Here is a 20282-nt window from a genome sequence, read left to right on the forward strand (position 1 = left end):
TTTCTGTCAAAGGCACAACCTGGTGTCAGAAAATGGATATTCTCCTACTTCAGCCTCCCAAATAGCTGGGATTACAGACATGCTCCACCATGCCCAGCTAATTTTTGTATTTTTAGTAGAGACAAAAATTAGCTGGACGTGGTGGCACATGCCTATAATCCCAGCTACTCGGGAGGCTGAGGCAAGAGAATCACTTGAACCTGGGAGGCAGAGGTTGCAATGAGCAGAGATCGTGCCATTGCACTCCAACCAGGGCAACAAGAGCGTAACTCCAGCTCAAAAAACAAAAAACAAAAAACATGAAAACCATTATTTGGGGTCAGGCTCAGTGGCTCACACCTGTAATCCCAGAACTTTGGGAGGCTGAGGCAGGCGGATCACCTGAAGTCAGGAGTTTGAGACCAGCCTGGCCCACAGGACGAAACCCTGTCTCTACTAAAAACACAAAAATTAGTCAGGCGTGGTGGCAGGTGCCTGTAATCCCAGCTACATGGGAGGCTGAGGCAGGAGAATCACTTGAACCTGGGAGGCAGAGGTTGCAGTGAGCTGAGATTGTGCCACTGCACTCCAGCCTGGGTGACAGAGAAAGACTCTTCAAAAAAAGAAAAAAGAAAACCATCATTTGGAAAAGAAGATAGTATAGTAATAATTGTTGTAGACAAGGTCCACTGATCCACTAAAACTAGTGAGTTTTGCATATACTCAAAATATCTTCCCTAAAGTATCTGTCAACAAACAAGGAAAAGGTAGTAATATACAGTGGAAAAATCTGATTATAACCTTTTTTTAGTTAGGGTCTCACTCTGTCACCCAGACCAGAGTTCAGTGGCCTGATCACGGCTCACTGCAGCCTGGACCTCCTGGGCTCAAGCGATCCTCCCACCCTCTGCCTTCTGAGTAGCTGGGACTTCCGGTGTATGCCATGCCACCATGCCTGGCTTTTTTTTTTTTTTTTTTCTTTTGAGGCGAGGTTTGGTATTTTTGCTCAGTCTGGAGTATGCAGTGGCACAATCTCGGCTTACTGTAGCCCGGGCCTCCTGGGCTCAAGCCATCCCTCCACCTATTCTTCCCCCGTAGCTGGAACTACAGATGCACACCACCACGCCTGGCTAATTTTTTTTGTGGGGGGATGAAGTCTCACTCTGTCGCCCAGGCTGGAGTGCAGTGGTGTGATCTCGGCTCACTGCAACCTCCGCCTCCCAGGTTCAAGTGATTCTCCTGCCTCAGCCTCCTGAGTAGCTGGGATTATAGGCATGCAACACCATGCCTGCCTAATTTGTATTTTCAGTAGAGACGGGATTCACCATGTTAGTCAGGCTAGTCTCAAACTCCTGACCTCATGATCTGCCCGCCTTGGCTCCCAAAGTGCTGGAATTACAGGCATGAGCCACCATGCCCAGCCATGCCTGGCTAATTTTTGTGTTTTTTGTAGAGATGCGGTTTCACCATGTTGCCTAGTCTTGAACTCCTGAGCTCAAGCAATCTGCCTGCTTTGGCCTCCCAAAGTGCTGGGATAACAGCCGTTAGCCACCGCGCCCAGCCTGGAACCACTTTAATCAAGTGATCAAGGTCAACATTGCCAGTAATAAATAAGACACATGAACATTATTAATCTCATGATATCATTGACTGAGGACATTCCATTTCTGTGATATTCTTCCAAAAAGCATAACCTCAGTTCAATCACAAGAAAACATCGGACAAATCCATATTTTTTTTTTTAGAGTCTCACTGTCACCCATGCAGGAATGCAACAGCACGATCTCGGCTCACTGCAACCTCCACCTCCCAGGTTCATGCCATTCTCCTGCCTCAGCCTCCTGAATAGCTGGGACTACAGGCGTGCGCCACCACACCTGGCTAATTTTTTTGTATTTTTAGTAGAGACGGGGTTTTACCATGTCGGTGAGGCTGGTCTTGAACTACTGAACTCAAATGATCCAGCTGCCTCGGCCTCCCAAAGTGCTGGGATTCCAGGTGTGAATCACTGTGCCCGGCCAAACCCAGATTGAGGGGTATTAGACAAAATAATTCTTTAAAAGTGACAAGGGCATGAAAGACAAGGTAACACTGAAATATTGAGACTGTAGTAAAGGTACAAGTATCTAAATGTATTTTCTGGGTAGTATTCTGGAATAGAAAAAGGATATTAGTGGGAAAATGAGCAAAATATGAATAAAGTTTTCAGTTTAATAGTATTTTACTATGCTATAATAGGATGTCTTTAAAAGATAGTATTTTACTAGATGTTAAATTTCTTGGTTCTGGCAACTGTGACATGGTTATGTAAGATGTTAACACTATGGGAAGCTAGATGAGGTTTATAAGGAAATTGTACTATTTTTGTAACTTTTCTATAAATCTACAGTTCAAAATGTAAAAAGAATAAATATGGCTAAGAATATGAAACACCCTCTCTGCACTTTTTTCACTTCCAGTGTTAACTTATGGCTAATGCTGTATTTTCATTCTAGGGCAAAATTGCTATATTGTACAGTCTATTAATAACACAGTATGTGTGTGGAATGAAAACCTATGATCTAATGACTCCTTTTGATATGAATGTGGTTAAGTAACATACTCACTACATTTGCCAGAGACTCAACTTCCAGAGTCCTGCCTTCAGGCAGGACTAAAAATAAAACTCTCTAAAAGTTAGTTTCCACTTTGCCATTGATTCTGTTTTTTGTTTTTTCTCACTCTGTCACCCAGGCTGGAGTGCAATGGCACACTCATGGCTCACTGCAGCCTCAACCTCCTGGGCTCAAACTATTCTCTTGCCACAGCCTCCTGAGTAGCTGGGACTATAGGGGCACATTACCATGCCCAGCTAATTTTTAAATTTTTTTGTAGAGACGGAGTCTTACTATGTTGCCTAGGCTGGTCTCACACTCCTGGACTCAAGTGATTCTCCTGTCTTGGCTTCCCAAAATGTTGGGATTAGAGGCGTGAGCCACTGTGACCAGCCTGATTCTGTGTTTTTGAGTGAAATGCTTGACAAGAAGAACTGAGTTCCTGCTCTCTCTACTTCTCCAGTCATACTTTTAACAGCCATAATAGTAAAACTCTAAAATTGGAATTTGTTCAAATGTCTTTACACCTCAAATGGAATAAGAACTGGCATTAAATAAAACAGTAAAGACATAACAGAATTTTAAGCTTGTGAGCACAAATTGTGAGTTTTATTTAACTGCAAGTGATGCAACCTATGTAACACATTCTTTTCTCATCCGTGTTCTTTAACTGCTAATATTACCTTTACAGAGACAAACATTATAAAATGTACCTGATTGGTAATTTATTAACTCTATCTGTCAAGTGATAATATTCTGTAGGCAGCCTTTGAAATGATGTTTTGAGAATTTATTTACAACCATTGAACACAGATGGTTTTGTAAAACTGACAATTATAGGCTCCTTAAACTCACAACATACATATATTTTAATATTTAAATAGCCTGTTTTCTTCAAAAGTAATTTTCTACTGCTTTTTCATAAAAATATAAAAAAGACAACATTTATAGTTTTAAAAACCTATATTTAACCCAAATCAAATTTTTTCTACAAATGATACCTCTTTCCAAAAAGTTAAAAAGACATCACAGAATACTGTGATGTTAAACCAAAGACTCATCACAATAACAGCATTTTGCTTTTAAGAAATATTGTGCAGTATTTCCTTTTTGACCTTTCATGCTAGATTTCAACTATGTATATCCTATGTAAACACACCAGATTAATCGTAGTCATTCATATATATGCAGTAGACTGTCATATATATGACCAGTTACCATACAAACTGTCATAACGTGTTTTCAAAAATAGCAAAGGCAATCTTTTATGAAAGCTTAAAAACAGCTTTTAATAAAAGGTGACCAACATTGCCCTAATTTTCAGTAAAAATTACGTCTTCTTCCTACCTTTCCCCCTGCTTTGAATGGTACCTTTTATTGCATGTTAATACACAAAGATATTTCTAGCACTTCTACTTGAGTTAGCCTCTTACATGGCTGCTTTCTTTTCTGATACACTGACTTTTGTCAGAAGGCACCAATATTAGACTCCTAAGTAGTTTCAAATGTTTTGTCCCTTTTTAGGTTCCTCTAGAATAATTTTCCTCAGAAAAGGATAACTTGAAAAACTTAAGGAACCAGAAGAAAATGAATGATATAACACAGTAATTTGAAACTTATAGCATTCAAAAACTATAAATATATTAATAGGCTCCTTGAACATACCACTTAGGACAAAAAGGCAGATAACTTTCTGAACATAAATGTAAAAATAGAGCACATTTATTAACGGTAGGAAAACTAAGCTTACAGTAACAACATATTATATCTTACATAACACGCAGCCAAAAGCATTAGAAATTCACTGCCAGATGTCCTGATGCACCATCCTGAAAATATGTCTGATACATACCACCAACATATATAACAAAGTATGGCATTTATTTCACAGAGAGAAAAGATAGTTTCATCACACAAACAGATTTGCAGATTTCAGCTTTAAGTTCTAGAGATATATTTTAAAGATAAAAAAGAAAAACAAGATTCACCCTTCAAATAAAAAAGTCTCTCTCTATAAGCCATTATTAATACTCTTTATGCTCTTACAATGTAAAACATTGACAAACTTTTGAATTCTAGAAATGTTCACCAGTTAACCTACTTGGCCTTAACATATTCTAAATTCCCTTTCAAGAATCACATTAATGTTTTCAGTCCATCGGTCCAATATGGATGGAGCAACTCTATTTCTTTTTCTTCTTCTTTGGTGGTTCATCGTCAGAGCTGCTATCTGTGCTGGTGCTGCTGCTACTGGAAGAACTGGAGTCTGAGTCTGAATCAGAGGAGGAGGAAGAGGTTGTGGAGGAGGCTGAGGATGAGGAACTAGAGGAGCTTTCATCAGTGTCACTGTCCTCTGAGGAGGAAGAGGTAGATGTTTCTTCACTCTCTGATGAAGAATCACTGGCAGAACTGTCACTGCTACTGCTACTGGAACTGGTTACACTCTTAGACCTATCAGACAATACACAGTTATATACATGGGAAGGTGACATGTAATAGAATGTTAAAAGTAATTTCATTTTTTTTTCTTTTCAGGACGGAGTCTTGCTGTGTCACCCAGGCTGGAGTGCAGTGGGTGCACTAAAAATACAAAAATCAGCCCAGCTGATTTTTGTATTTTTAGCAGAGATGGGGTTTCACCATGTTCATCATGTTGGCCAGGCTGGTCTCGAACTCCTGACCTCATGATCCACCCGCCTCAGCCTCCCAAAGTGCTAGGATTACAAGCATGAGCCACCATGCCCAGCCAAAAGCAATTTCATATGATTCCGTTTATAAATATGCTTATATACTGAAGCTTTGCTAGCATGTTATCCTTAGGTTTGATGTTTTGGAGATTGCCTAACTGTTGTAAACCACAGCTCCTCTCTCTACAAGGCATTGTTACTTCAGCAACTTAACTCTCTTGGATGGAATTCAAGATAAGCATATCTACTATATTACGTTTCAGAGGGAATAATGTTAGAATAAAGCTGCAGTGTAACAATTGGGTCTATTTAAACCTCACGTAGCATAGCTGGTGACTGTTTCGTCATCTTTATTTTAACTACTTTGGACTAGATATGGCGGGCCAATAATTTCCTACCAGTCTATTAACACTTCCTATTCTAAGCCAAGGGAAGACAATTATTTATTGTTTCCAGGTATAAGGACTCTAGAAAGTTGGAGTAAAAGGAGAAACAGAAGCAATGCACTTCCAGACAGGTTAAAAAAAGGAACTTATCAGAAAATAGGATTATTATTTAATTATAAATTGCAATAAGAGACTTCAGATCCAAATCTTATAGCTATTTTTTTTGAGACAGAATTTGCTCTGTCGCCCAGGCTGGAATGCAATGGCATGATCTTGGCTTACTGCAACCTCTGCCTCCTGGGTTCAAGCAAGTCTCCTGCCTCAGCCTCCTGAGTAGCTGGGATTACAGGCATGTGCCATGACACCCAGCTAATTTTGTATTTTCAGTAGAGAAAGGGTTTCACCATGTTGGACAGGCTGGTCTCGAACTCCTGACCTCAGGTGATCCACCCACCTCGGCCTCCCAAAGTGCTGGGATTACAGGCATGAGCCACCGCGTCCAGCATAGCTATTATTTTAAAATCACCTTTCCCATCCCTCCAGTTAGTATTACATGTTATCTATAAAACACTACTAAAACCACACATACCTTTTTTTCTTGGCCTTTCTTTCCACATTGGTTTCTCCAATGCTGATAAACATGAGGGGGAAAAAAAGCTCCTGTTAATAGAGTGATTATACACCGCTCAGACAAGCCCTTCTGCTATCCCCCAAACCATTTTACTCTGGAGAAACATTCTGTCTTTTTATCACATCTAGAGTACAGTATTTCTTATTATAAGCAAGTGGAAAGTCTGCTATTGTAGGATGTATATGGTACATGCAGTCAACTTAACCAGCATTTAAGCAAGATAACATATCTTAGCACCTGTATAAAAGTCAGGTAGGTTAGTAGTTAAGATGATTACTTTTTTTTAGTCTGAAACTGAGGCTGACATAGCTATATCACTACTTACTGAACAACAGAACAAAGCAAATAGCACAATAGCCGTAATTTGTAGTTTGAGTTCTCAGAATCATATAAATAGCTATTTCATAATTTTTCAAAAGCAGCCCTTTAATTTAAAATATTTCTTTTTCTGTATGTCCCCCAACTGTTGAGTTATTTACTCTTTTTTTTTTTTTTTTTTTTGAGATGAAATCTTGTTCTGTTGTCCAGGCTGGTGCAGTGGCACGATGTTAACTCACTGCAACCTCCACCTCCCGGGTTCAAGCAATTCTTCTGCCTCAGCCTCCTGAGTAGCTGGGACTACAGGTGTATGCCACCAAGCCCGGCTAATTTTTATATTTTTAGTAGAGATGGAGTTTCACCATACTGGCCAGGCTAGTCTCAAACTCCTGACCTTATGATCCGCCCACCTTGGCCTCCCAAAGTCCTGGGATTACAGGTGTGAGCCACCCTGTCTGGCCGAGTTATTTCCTTTTTTTTTTTTTTTGAGATGGAGTCTCGCTGTCGCCCAGACTGGAGTGCAGTGGCGCAATCTCGGCTCACTGCAAGCTCCGCCACCAGCGTTCACACCATTCTCCTGCCTCAGCCTCCTGAGTAGCTGGGACTACAGGCGCCCGCCACCACACCTGGCTAATTTTTTGTATTTTTAGTAGAGACAGGGTTTTACTGTGTTAGGATGGTCTCGATCTCCTGACCTTGTGATCCGCCCGCCTCGGCCTCCCGAAGTGCTGGGATTACGTGCGTGAGCCAGCCGATTTACTCTTTAAAGACCAGAAATTTGGCCAGGCATGGTGGCTCAACCTGTAATCTCAGCACTTTGGGAGGCCGAGGCGGGTGGATCACAAGGTCAGGAGATTGAGACCATTCTGGCTAACATGGTGAAACCCCGTCTCTACTAAAAATACAAAAAACTAGCCAGGCGTGGTCACGGGCGCCTGTAGTCCCAGCTACTAGGAGGCTGAGGCGGGAGAATGGCGTGAACCCGGGAGGCGGAGCTTGCAGCGAGCGGAGATCGCGCCACTGCACTCCAGCCTGGGCGACACAGCGAGACTCCGTCTCAAAAAAAAAAAAAAAAAAAAAAAGACCAGAAATTTAATACTTCAAAAGTATGTTCACTCACATTATTTATAAAGAATAAAGTCTGGTAAATCTGAACGAAAGGGACAAATGGCTTGCTGCTACTATTCTGTCAAACAACATGCATACTAAATGAGGTTTTTAAATTACAGAATTAGGCCAGGTGCAGTGGCTCACACCTGTAATCCCAGCACTCTGGGAGGATGAAGCGGGCAGATCATTTGACGTCAGGAGTTCAAGACCAGCCTGGCCAACATGGTGAAACTCTGTTTCTACTAAAAAAATACAAAAATTAGCCAGGCTTGGTGGTGCACGCCTATACTCCCAGCTACCCAGGAGACTGAGGCAGGAGAATCTCTTGAACCTGGGAGGCGGAGGTTGCAGTGAGCCGAGATCGCACCATTGCACTCCAGCTTGGGCGACAGAGCAAGACTCTGTCTCAAAATAAAAACAACAACAACAACAACAACAAGAAAAAACAGAATTAATTCTATCACCACTGTCCTGAAAATTTAACTTTTTTTTTTTTTCTTTTTGAGACAGGGTCTCACTATTACCCAGGCTGGAGCGCAGTGGCACGATCTTGGCTTATTGCAACCTCTGCCTCCCAGGCTCAAGCAATCCTCTCACGTCAACCTCCGGAGTAGCTGGGCATACAAGCATGCACCACCAAGCCTAGCTAAATTTTGTATTGTTTGTAGAGACGAGGTTTTACCATGTTGCCCAGGCTGGTCCTGAACTCCTAAGCTCAAGCAATATGCTCACCTCAGCCTCCCAAAGTGTTGGGATTACAAGTGTGAGCCACCACACATGGCCAACGTTTTTATCTTCTGGCCTTCTCTATATTTCCTAGATAATGCTTCCATCCTTATTTCCTGAGTCTCCAAACATAAACATGTATTTATGTAAAGTTTTTTACACAATGGAATTACTTACTGAATTGTCATTTTGGGAGTAAAATAAGAGGGTGAAGTATACTTACTAAATTATAACTGAATCAAAACTCAGCATTCTTTTTTTTTTTTTTTTGAGAATGGAATCTCCCTCTGTTGCCCAGGCTGGAGTGCAGTGGCGTGATCTTGGCTCACTGCAAGCTCCACCTCCCGGGTTCACGCCATTCTCCTGCCTCAGCCTCCTGAGTAGCTGGGACCACAGGCGCCTGCCACCATGCCCAGCTAATTTTTTTGTATTTTTAGTAGAGACAGGGTTTCACCGTGTTAGCCAGGATGGTCTCAAGCTCCTGATCTTGTGATTCACCTGCTTCGGCCTCCCAAAGTGCTGGGATTGCAGGTGTCAGCCACGGTGCCCGGCCAGCAGTCTTTTCTTTAACAAAGCCAGATTTATGTAATTATATATGTTTTAGACCAAAATACTTGTGAGATACAATTAGAAAAACGTAAATGTCAAAATAAAATTTTATTTATTTATTTATTTTTTGTAGAGGTGGGTCTTGCTATGTTGCCCAGGCTGGTCTCAAACTCCTGTCCTCAAGTGATCCTCCCACCTTAGCTTCCCAACGTGCTGGGATTATAGGTGTGTGCCTAAACTAGAATGAAAATTTTCATAACCCGTATTTCATTCTTTAGGACAGGGGTTTTCAAACATTTTTTTTTGCTTACATTCCTAATAAAATAATTTCTGGAAAATTTGTACTAGCAATTCTAAGTTTCAGTATTTGCAAAGGGCATGTTATATAAATATTATTAAAAGTTCTACAATAATTTAATACCTATTATTCACATAAGAACATGTGAACATGTTTAACAGTTGATGCTTTTTTTTTTTGAGGCAGAGGCTCGTTCTGTCGCCCAGGTGGGAGTGCTGTTGCGTGATCTCAGCTCACTTCAACCTCCTCCACCTCCCAGGTTCAAGCAATTCTCCTGTCTCAGACTCCTGAGTAGCTGGGATTACAGGTGCCCGCCACCATGCCTGGCTAATTTTTGTACTTTTAGTAGAGATGGGGTTTCACTATGTTGGCCAGGCTGGTATCGAACTCTTGACCTCAGGTGATCCACCCACCTTGGCCTCCCAAAGTGTTGGGATTATAAGCGTAAGCCATCACACCCAGCCTTTTTTTAAGGAACAGGGTCTTGGCGATACTACTTAGTTCAGGGCCTGGTGGCTAGGCTGGCTCTCTCCTTTCCTGGCGGAGGCTTCTGCCGCAAACATGCTCCGCCAGCTCACGGGTCAGGCCAAGAAGCATGCGAAGCTGATCCCCCTCTTTGTATTTATTGGAACTGGAGGTACTGGAGCAGCACTGTTTCTCTTGCATCTGGCATTGTTCAATCCAGATGTTTGTTGGGACAGAAAGAATAACCCAGAGCCCTGGAACAAACTAGGTCCCAATGATCAATACAAGTTCTACTCAGTGAATGTGGATTACAGCAAATTAAAGAAAGAAGGTACAGATTTCTAAATGAAACGTTTCACTATAAAGCTGCTTTAGAATGAAGGTCTTCCAGAAGCCATCTGCCCAATTTTCCACTTAACCAGGAAATATTTCTCCTCTAAATGCATGAAATCATGTTGATGTAATCTACTGGAGATTACACTGATTAATAAATAACTGAAAGTTAAAAAAAAAAAAAAGAAACAGGGTCTTGCTATGTTGCCTAGACTGGTCTTAAGACTCCTGGCCTCAAGTGATCCTCTTATCTTGGCCTCCCAAAGTGCTGGGATTACAGGCATGAGCCACAGCATCTGGTTGATAGTATAAAGTTTAATAATTATTACATTAAAACAAATTTATTGGTAATGTATATACACATATGTGTGTGTATGTGTGTGTGTGTGTGTGTGTACGTGTATATATATATATTTTTTTTCTTGGTGAGATAGAGTCTTGCTGTATCACCCAGGCTGGAGTGCAGTGGTGTGATTTCAGCTCCCTGCAACTTCTGCCTCCTGGGTTCAAGTGAGCCTCCTGCCTCAGCCTCCCAAGTAGCTGCAATTACAGGGTGCACCACCGCACCCAGCTAATTTTTGTATTTTTAGTAGAGGCAGGGTTTTGCCATGTTGGCCAGGATGGTCTCGAACTCCTGACCTCGAGTGATCCACCCACCTCGGCCTCCCATAGTGCTGGAATTACAGGCATGAGCCACTGTGACCAGTCCGGAAATGCATTTCTTAATGACAGATTTTTTTCTAGTTTATGTATCTATAAATAAATATTTCTTCATAGTAGAATGTGACCAGGTTCGGCATCAATTAAATTCCTATTTTTAAATTTTATTTTTTCAATAGAGATGGCTCCTGGGGAATTAATTCTTATTATTTATTTTTTTTTGAGATGGAGTTTTGCTCTTGTTGCCCAGGCTGGAGTGCAATGGTGCAATCTCGGCTCACCACAACCTCTGCCTCCCTGGTTCAAGCAGTTCTCCTGCCTCAGTCTCCCAAGCAGCTGGGATTATGGGCATGCACCACCATGCCTGGATAATTTTGTATTTTTAGTAGAGACGGCGTTTCTCCATGTTGGTCTCAGGTTGGTCTCGAACTCCCAACCTCAGGTGATCCGCCCGCCTCAGCCTACCAAAGTGCTGGGATTATAGGCATGAGCCACCATGCCCAGCTTAATTCTTATTTTTAAGTGTTACATATTTAACCTAGAGAAACCATAATCTAAATAGATTGATTGGAATGGAAAGACTTTTGTTACTTCCCTATCACTCAATTCTCTGCATTCCATCTGTTATATTCCACAAGTCACATAATAATATACCATTAAAATATATTTTTTAATTGACAATTCAATTAGGTCCTCTTCAATTTTGTTTAAGGAAAAACCTTAAAAAAGAATTTACTCTCGGCTGGGTGCGTTGGCTCACGCCTGTAATCCCAGTACTTTGGGAGGCCGAGGCGGGTGGATCATGAGGTCAGGAGATCAAGACCATCCTGGCTAACATGGTGAAACCCTGTCGCTACTAAAATTACAAAAAATTAGCTGGGTGCGGTGGCACGTGCCTGTACTCCCAGCTACTCTGGAGGCTGAGGCACAATCACTTGAACCTGGGAGGCAGAGGTTGAAGTGAGCTGAGATCGCACCAGTGCACTCCAGCCTGGGTGACACAGCGAGACTCTGACTCAAAAAAAAAAATTTTACTCTCAAAAATTATGGCCAGCTGGGCACGGTGTCTCACCTCTATAATCTCAGCACTTTGGGAGGCTGAGGTGGGTGGACTGCTTGAGCTCAGGAGTTTGAGACCACCCGGGCAACATGGCAAAATCCCATCTCTACCAAAAATACAAAAAATTAGCCAGGCGTGGTGGTGGGCACCTGAAGTCTCAGCTACTTGGGAGGCTGAGGTGGGAGAAGTACTTGAACCCAGGAGGTGGAGGTTGCAGTGAGATGAGACTGCACTCCAGCCTGGGTGACATAGTGAGACCCTGTCTCAAAACAAACAAACGAACAAACAAACAAAACTATTATGACCATTCACTTTCTCAGCCCAAACGTCACCATTCTGAAAAACCGTCTAGGTTTTCATACATGAGGACAATACACTAAGGTATGTTAGAGATGGGTGAGAGGTATACCTTTCTTTTATGAGATTAGAAAAGCATCATTAGAAAAGGGGAAGTAGAAAAGGAGACCAGTAGGCAAGTCCTCATCCAGATTTGTTTTAGGAAGAATTGTATATGAATGTTGATAATCTAGAAATTGGTTATCTGTTCCTGCATAACTCTTGAAGAACTTTCATGTCCACAAATTGGAAGACTGCTGCCTTGAAAGTCTAAATACTTAAGAAACTATTCTACAGCTAACAGCCCTTATGAAGATGCTGCTTTTTTTGTTTGTTTGTTTTTTGTTTTTGAGACAGAGTCTCGCTCTGTCGCCCAGTCAGGAATGCAGTGGCACGATCTCAGCTCACCAAAACCTCCATCGCCCAGGTTCAAGTGATTCTCTTGCCTTAGCCTCCTGAATAGCTGGGATTACAGGTACCTGCCACCATGCCCGGCTAATTTTTGTATTTTTAATAGAGACAGGATTTCACCATGTTGGATGGTCTCAAACTACTGGACTCATGTGATCTGCCCGCCTCAGCCTCCCAAAGTGTTGGGATTACAGGTGTGAGCCATTGTGCCCAGCCAATTCTTCTTTTTATAAACATAAATCATAGCATATTATATATTCTGTTCTCTACCTTATTTAATATACCTGATACTTCTTGGATAGCTTTCCATGTCAGTTCATATAATCAATCTCTTAATTCAATTGTCATTTCATTGACAGTTGAGGCAATAAAGCAAAATGACTAAGACCATGAATCTGGGGGACAGGCTGCATGCTTTAACACATACTTTTTCTTCTTACTAGCTGTATGACAATGAGTAAGTTATTCAACATCTCCTTGCTTTAGTTTCTTCATATGTAAAATGAAGACAATAATACTACCCACCTTAATAGTGTAGATATCAGGTTTAAATAAACTAATACTTATAAAGACCCTAGAATAGTGCTTGGCACATAGTAAGCATCCATTAAACATCACTAACATTATAATTAAAATCTGGAGAACCACCATTAAACATTTGGTCCTTTAATAAAGTCTATAAATACACATTAAAAAAAATTCCTTTGTATACCACATGTAAACCTACCTTTGCTGTAATAATAATCTGTTTTCTTTTTCTTTTAAAGCTTTCTTTAGTTCTGCTGTCCTTGAGGGCCTGTGTAGGTATTTTCTTTTTCCTGTGCATTCGTAAGTCCAATGTCCAAATTCCAAGCATTTCTGACATCTTACATGTTGCTTATTTGCTTCACTACAGAACAAAAAGTAGAATACAAGCCTTAAAATTCTATCTTGTGACTTTCACACTGAGAACTATAAAAAATATGAAGAATAAAATTATGTTTACTCTTATGGTCCAATTCACAAAAATAAACATTTTATTCTTTGTATTATGTGAGATTGAATACAAGTCTAATAAGTATAATTATATGGTTTGGCTGTGTCCCTATCCAAATCTCATATTGAATTCCCACATGTTGTGGAAGAAACCTGGTGGGAGGTAACTTAATCATAGGGGCAGACCTTTCCTGTGCTGTTCTCGTGATAGTGAATAAATCTCACAAGATGTGATGGTTTTAAAAATAGGAGTTTCCGGCCAGGAACGGTGGCTCATGCCTGTAATCCCAGCACTTTGGGAGGCTGAGGCAGGCGGATCACGAGGTCAGGAGATGGAGATCATCCTGGCTAACACGGTGAAATCCCATCTCTACTAAAAATACAAAAAATTAGCTGGGCATGGTGGTGGGCGCCTGCAGTCCCAGTTACTGGGGAGGCTGAGGCAGGAGAATGGCATGAAGCCGGGAGACGGAACTTGCAGTGAGCCAAGATCGTGCCACTGTACTCCAGCCTGGGTGACAGAGTGAGACTCCATCTCAAAAAAAAAAGAAAAAAAAAAAATAGAATCAGAAAATCAGGCCAGGCGCAGTGGCTCATGCCTGTAATCTCAGCACTTTGGGAGGCCGAGGTGGGTGGATCACGAGGTCAGGAGTTCGAGACCAGCCTGGCCAATGTGGTGAAACCCCGTCTCTACTAAAAATACAAAAATTAGCTGGGCGTGGTGGCAGGCACCTGTAATCCCAGCTACATGGGAGGCTGAGGCAGGAGAATCATTTGAACCTGGGAGATGGAGGTTGCAGTGAGCCTCGATTGCGCCATTGCACTCCAGCTCGGGCAACAGGGTGAGACTCCCATCTCAAAAAAAAAAAAAAAATCAGCAAATCAACAAGGGGGTAAAGAATAATCAACCTGACCAGCTGAACTGGCTCACGTCTGTAATCCCAGCATTCTGGGAGGCCACAGGTGGAACGATTGCTTGAGGCCAGGAATTTGAGACCAGCCAGGCAGGACAACACAGCAAGACTCTATCTCTACAACAAATTTTGGAAAATTAGCCCAGGCCAGGCCCGGTGGTTCACGCTTGTAATCCCAGCACTTTGGGAGGCCAAGGCAGGCAGATAATTGGAGCTCAGAAGTTTGAGACTAGCCTGGGCAACATGGTAAAACCCTGTCTCTACAAAAACTACAAAAATTAGCCAGGTGTGGTGGCAAACACCTCTAGTCCCAGCTACTTGGGAAGCTGAGAGAGGAGGCGCAATCGAGCCCAGGAGTTCAAGGCTACAGTAAGCTATCATTGCGCCACTGCACTTCAACCTGGGTGACAGAGGGAGATTCTCTCTCTTTTTTTTTTTAAAAGATGGAGTCTCACTCTGTTGCCCAGGCCGGAGTGCAGTGGCACGATATTGGCTTACCACAACTCTGCCTCCCAGGTTCAAGCGATTCTCCCACCTCAGCCTCCCAAATAGTTGAGACTACAGGCATGCACTATCATGCCCGGCTAATTTTTGTATTTTCTGTAGAGGTGGGGTTTTGCCATGTTGGCCAGGCTGGTCTCAAACTCCTGGCCTCAAGTGATCCACCTACTTCGGCCTCCCAAAGTGCTGGGATTACAGGCATGAGCCACTGTGCCCTGCCTGATTCTGTCTCTTAAAAAAAAAAAAAAAAAAAAAAGGCCAGGCACGGTGGCTTATTCTCGTAATCCCAGCACTTTGTGGGGCTGAGGCAGGCGGATTGCTTGAGGTCAGAAATTCGAGACCAGCGTGGCCAACATGGTGAAACCCTTGTCTTTACTAATACAAAAATTGCCAGGCTTGGTGGCGCACACCTGTAATCTCAGCTACTCAGGAAGCCGAGGCAGGAGAATCGTTTGACCCTAGAAGGCAGACGTTCCAGTGAGCCGAGATCACGCCACTGCACTCTGGCCTGGGTGCCAGAGTGAGGCTCTGTCTCAAAAAAAAAAAAAAAAAAAAATTAAAACAAGATATGGAACAAGACAGAAATCCAGAGTTCAGTCAACTTCTGTGCTGGGTGTGTCTGTCCATCACAAGAGAGTAAGTATCACATATTACAAGCTAAGGAGACAAACTCTGTGTCAGAGTTAAGATGAAGGGCTATACCCTACGAATAAACCCAAGTTTTTACAAACTTCAGCCAACTTCTAGTTACCTAGAAGACTGAGAAAAATCCAGTCCCTGAAATTGGACTGATACAGCCAAGGAAGAAAAAGAAATAAAAGAACTGAAAAGGAAAAAACCTGTCATTTCTTATCGATTACGCATTAGGTACACTGTAAATCCTAATGAATCTACAGATAAAATATTTTGAAATAATTAGAATTAAGTGAGTTTAGCAAGGTTTTACATTTGGGTCCGCAATTTTTTTTTTTTTTTTTTTTGGAGACAAAGTCTTGCTCTGTCGCCCAGGCTGGAGTGCAGTGGCGCGATCTCGGCTTACTGCAACCTCTGCCTCCCAGGTTAAAGCAATTCTCCTGCGTCAGCTTCCGGAGTAGCTGGAACTACAGGCACACACCACCACGCACAGCTAATTTTTTGTATTTTAGTAGAGACGGGGTTTCACCATGTTATCCTGGCTGGTCTCAATCTCCTGGGCTCAGGCAATCCACCCGCCTCAGTCTCCCAAAGTGCTAGCATTACAGGTGTGAGCCACCACGCCCGGTACAGGTCAGCAAATTTTTCTGTAAAGGGTCAGGTAGTAAATATTATAGTCTTTGTGGAACAAGAGGCAAAACTGTGGATGTTATATAGGTACTCATGTAACATGAGAGAAAACAAATTTCCATATTTCGTGGACAAAATGGAGGCTCATACATAAACAACATTCTTAGCTTATGAGCCTCCAAAAACAGGTAGCAGGCAGGATTCAGTGACCATGGTTTATGGAACCTTATATTAGCTATAGAGGCACCATATAAAGATGAATTGAGTTTCTATATAACAAAAACAGTTTTTGTATTTAGTTTGTAGAGATGAGGTCTCCTTATGTTGCCCAGGCTAGTTTCAAATTCCTGAGCTCAAGTGATCCTCGCACCTCGGCCTCCTAAAGTGCTGGGATTACAGGTGTGAATCACTGCACCCAGCCACAAAAACAGTTTAAAAGGAACTTTGTTTTTTTTTTTTTTTGAGATGGAGTTTTGCTCTTGTTGTCCAGGCTGGAGTACAATGGCGCGATCTCAGCTCACTGCAACAGCCACCTCCTGGATTCAAGTGATTCTCCAGCCTTAGCCTCCCCAGTAGCTGGGATTACAGGTGCCTGCCACCATACCCAGCTAATTTTTTTGTATTTTTAGTAGATGCGGGGTTTCACTATGTTGGTCAGGCTGGTCTCGAACTCCTGACCTCAGGTGATCCACCCACCTTGGCCTTCCAAAGTATTGGGATTACAGGTGTGAGCCACCGCACCTGGCTAAAAGGAATCTTTTAATTTAAAAGAAATTTTTTTTTTTTTTTTTTAAGAGAAGAGGTCTCACTAAGTTGCCAAGGCTGGTCTTGAACTCCTGGGCTCAAGCAATCCTCCTGCTTTGGCCTCCCAGATTACAGACATGAGCCACTGCATAAGTGAACATTTTAAAAAGATAATATTTATAATAATCCTAGAAACTACCAAATACCTAGAAAACAGAGAAAAGAAGTGTGAGACTTTTAGGCAAAAACAAACCTTAGACCAGGCGTGGTGGCTCACGCCTGTAATCCCAACACTTTGGGAGGCCAAGGCAGGTGGATCACAAAGTCAGGAGTTCAGGACCATCCTGGCCAAGATGACGAAACCCCATCTCTAATAAAAATACAAAAAAATTAGCTGGGCGCAGTGGCAGACACCTGCAATCCTAGCTACTCAGGAGGCTAAGGCAGGAGAATTGCTTGAACCAAGACCACGGCAGTAGAGGATGCAGTGAGCCAAGATCACACCACTGCAGTCCCGCCTGGGCAGTAGAGTGAGACTCCATCTAAAAACAAAAACAAACAAACAAAAAAACAAAAACCCTGACTGAGATAAATTAAATACCAATATAAGTAGCTAAACAAATAGAGGGATATACCATGTTCATAGACTGGAAGGTTCAATATTATAAAATGTCAATTCTCTCCAAATTCCTGTATAGATTCAAAGCAATTCCAATAAAAATCCCAAAAGTTTCTTTGGGTGCAGAACTTAACAAGCTCATTATAAAATGTGTACACAGCCAGGCTCGATGGCTCTCTCCTGTAACCCCAGCACTCTGGGAGGCCAAGGTAGGCAGATCACTTGAGGTCAGAAGTTCGAGACCAGCATGGGTAACACGGTGAAAGCCCATCTCCACCAAAAAAAAATTTTTTTAAATTATCTGGGCATAGTGGCATGCACCTGTAGTCCCCAACTACCTGGGAGGCCAAGGTAGGCAGATCACTTGAGGTCAGAAGTTCAAGACCAGCGTGGGTAACATGGTGAAAGCCCATTTCCACCAAAAAAATTTTTTTAAAATTATCTGGGCATGGTGGCATGCACCTGTAGTCCCCAACTACCTGGGAGGCTGAGGCAGGAGAATTGCTTGAACCTGGCAGGCAGAGGTTTCAGTGAACCAAGATCGTGCCACTGCACCCCAGCCTGAGCGACAGAGAGAGGATCCATCTCAAAAAAAAAAAAAAAAAAAAAGTGGGCCAGGCTCGGTGGCTCACTCCTGTAATCCCAGCACCTTGGGAGGTCGAGGCAGGCAAATCACCTGAGGCCAGGAGTTCAAGACCAGCCTGGCCAACATGGTGAAACCTCATCTCTACTAAAAATATAAAAATTAGCCAGGTGTGGTGGTGTAGGCCTGTAATCCCAGCTACTTGGGAGGCTGAGGCAGGAGAATTTCTTGAACTTGGGAGGCAGAGGTTGCAGTGAGCCAAGATCATACCACTGCACTCCAGCCTGGGCAACAGACTGAGACTCCATCTCAAAAAAAAAAAAAGTGTACAGAAATTCAAAAGGCTAGTAACAGACAAAATATAACAGAAAAACAAGATGAAGTAGAATATGAAAAGACAGTACAAAAATGGGACTAGGGGCCAATCACAGTGGCTCACGCCTGTAATCCTAGCACTTTGGGAGGCCAAGGCGGGTGGATCAGTTGAGGCCGGAAGCCCAAGACCAGCCTGGCCAACATGGTGAAACCTCGTTTCTACTAAAAATACAAAAAATTAGCTGGGCATGGCAACACACACCTGTGGTCCCAGCTACTTGCAAGGCTGAGGCAGGAGAATTGCTTGAACCTGAGAGGCAGAGACTGCAGTGAGCCAAGACAGCGCCGCTGCACTCCAGCCTGGGCGACAGAATGAGGCTCCATCTCAAAAACAAAAAACAAAAAACAAAAAAATTTTTAAAAAGGGACTAGGAAACACAAATGAACAATAAACATATGAAAAAGTATTCATTAGTAATCAAAGAAAAGCAAATTAAAACCCCAACACCACTACACCCCTCCCAGAAAGACTAAAAATAAAAACTAGTAATAGCAAATGTTAGCAAAGATATGTAGCAAAAGAGGCCAGGCGTGGTGGCTCACATGTGTAATCCCAGCACTTTGGAAGGCTGAGGCAGGCAGATCACAAGGTCAGTAGTTCGAGACCAGCCTGGACAACATAGTGAAACCCCATCTCTACTAAAAATACAAAAATTAGCGGGGCATGGTGGTGCGCACCTGTAGTACCAGCTACTAGGAGGGCTGAGGCAGGAGACTCGCTTGAACCCAGGTGGCGGACACTGTGGTCAGACAAGTTTGTGCCACTGCATTCCAGCCTGGGCAACAAAGCAAGACTCCGTCTCAAACAGAAAAAAAAAAAAAAAAAAGTTATGTAGGAAAAGAAACATCCATCCACTGTTGATAAGAATACAAATTGGCACAACTATTTTGGAAAAAAAAAAAAAACTCAAAAACAACCATTTACTATATTTGAAAAGATATGCTTACTCTATGGCTCAGCAATTCTACTTGCATGCAATAGAAATCCACGCGCAAGTATACCAAAAAATATTTACAATATTGCTTTTCCTTTATGTATTATAGCTTTTAAAAATTTTCAGTCACAATCTTACATAAAAGTTCTAACTCTGTTTCAAATAATTATTTTTCCTGAATCATTTGTAAGTTGCCCACTTGATTCCTCATCAACCCAAAATATTTTACTGCATATTTTCTGTAAACTAGAAACTTCTCCTATATATCAATCAAAATCAAGAAATTAATATTGATACATTCCTACTATTTACTCTTTAGACCACATTTAAGTTTCATCAAATGTCTTAACGTCCCGTATAGCAAATTCAGTTTAGCGCCAGAGTTGCACTTGTCACATTTCTTTAGTCTCCTTCAGTAGGAAGAGTTCCTCCGTCACGTCTTGCTTTCATGATCTTGACACTTTTTTGAAAATTACAAGCCAGGTATCTTTGCAGTGTGCTTTAATTTGAGTTGGAAAATTTGCTTCCAAGCCCACTCATGTGGCTATTTGCAGAAGGCGTTAGTTTCTTGCCATGTTGGCCTTTCCACAGTGCTGCTTACAACACAGCTTTGCTCAGAGTGAATGACCAAGACCATCACTTTTGCTGTATTCTACTGATCACACAGACCAACCATGGTATAATGCGTGATTACACAAGGGTGTACCAGGAGACAGAGATCATCATAGTCCATCTTGGAGGCTGGCTATCACATCTGATATCTCTGAGAATCTTTGGCAGGAATAAAATAGAAGTGATGCTGTGTACTTCTCATTGTATCCTAGCAGGTT

General features: G+C 42.2%; 2 protein-coding genes across 6 annotated transcripts in view; one reads left to right on the forward strand and one right to left on the reverse strand.

Annotated features, from left to right (window-relative positions):
- Positions 1 to 3152: 3152 nt before the first annotated feature.
- ZCCHC10 (zinc finger CCHC-type containing 10) overlaps positions 3153 to 20282 on the reverse strand; it is a 31112-nt gene continuing 13982 nt past the window's right edge. For 3 of the 5 annotated variants that reach the window (XM_003900094.5, XM_009209068.4, XM_003900093.5), the window contains 3 exons: positions 13271 to 13432; positions 6236 to 6277; positions 3153 to 5024 (listed from right to left, as the gene is read on the reverse strand). In XM_003900094.5, coding sequence (XP_003900143.1) covers positions 4757 to 5024; positions 6236 to 6277; positions 13271 to 13432 — 472 coding nt within the window. In that variant the 3' untranslated portion in view covers positions 3153 to 4756. Of the gene's footprint in view, positions 5025 to 6235; positions 6278 to 13270; positions 13433 to 17193; positions 17311 to 18719; positions 18842 to 20282 lie in introns of all 5 variants that reach the window. The other 2 variants (XM_017959856.2, XR_648489.3) reach the window with 2 other exon arrangements.
- On the forward strand, positions 9803 to 10320 carry LOC108586421 (cytochrome c oxidase subunit NDUFA4). Its single transcript, XM_031666455.1, has one exon. The coding sequence runs from the start codon at positions 9840 to 9842 to the stop codon at positions 10086 to 10088; it is 249 nt and encodes an 82-aa protein (XP_031522315.1). The 5' UTR covers positions 9803 to 9839; the 3' UTR covers positions 10089 to 10320.

Source organism: Papio anubis, chromosome 5 (assembly GCF_008728515.1).
Source record: "Papio anubis isolate 15944 chromosome 5, Panubis1.0, whole genome shotgun sequence".
NCBI lineage: Eukaryota > Metazoa > Chordata > Mammalia > Primates > Cercopithecidae > Papio > Papio anubis.

Excerpts from the sequence above, each read along its gene's own strand:
- LOC108586421 (XM_031666455.1), top strand. The coding sequence starts at position 9,840 with ATGCTCCGCCAGCTCACGGGTCAGGCCAAGAAGCATGCGAAGCTGATC.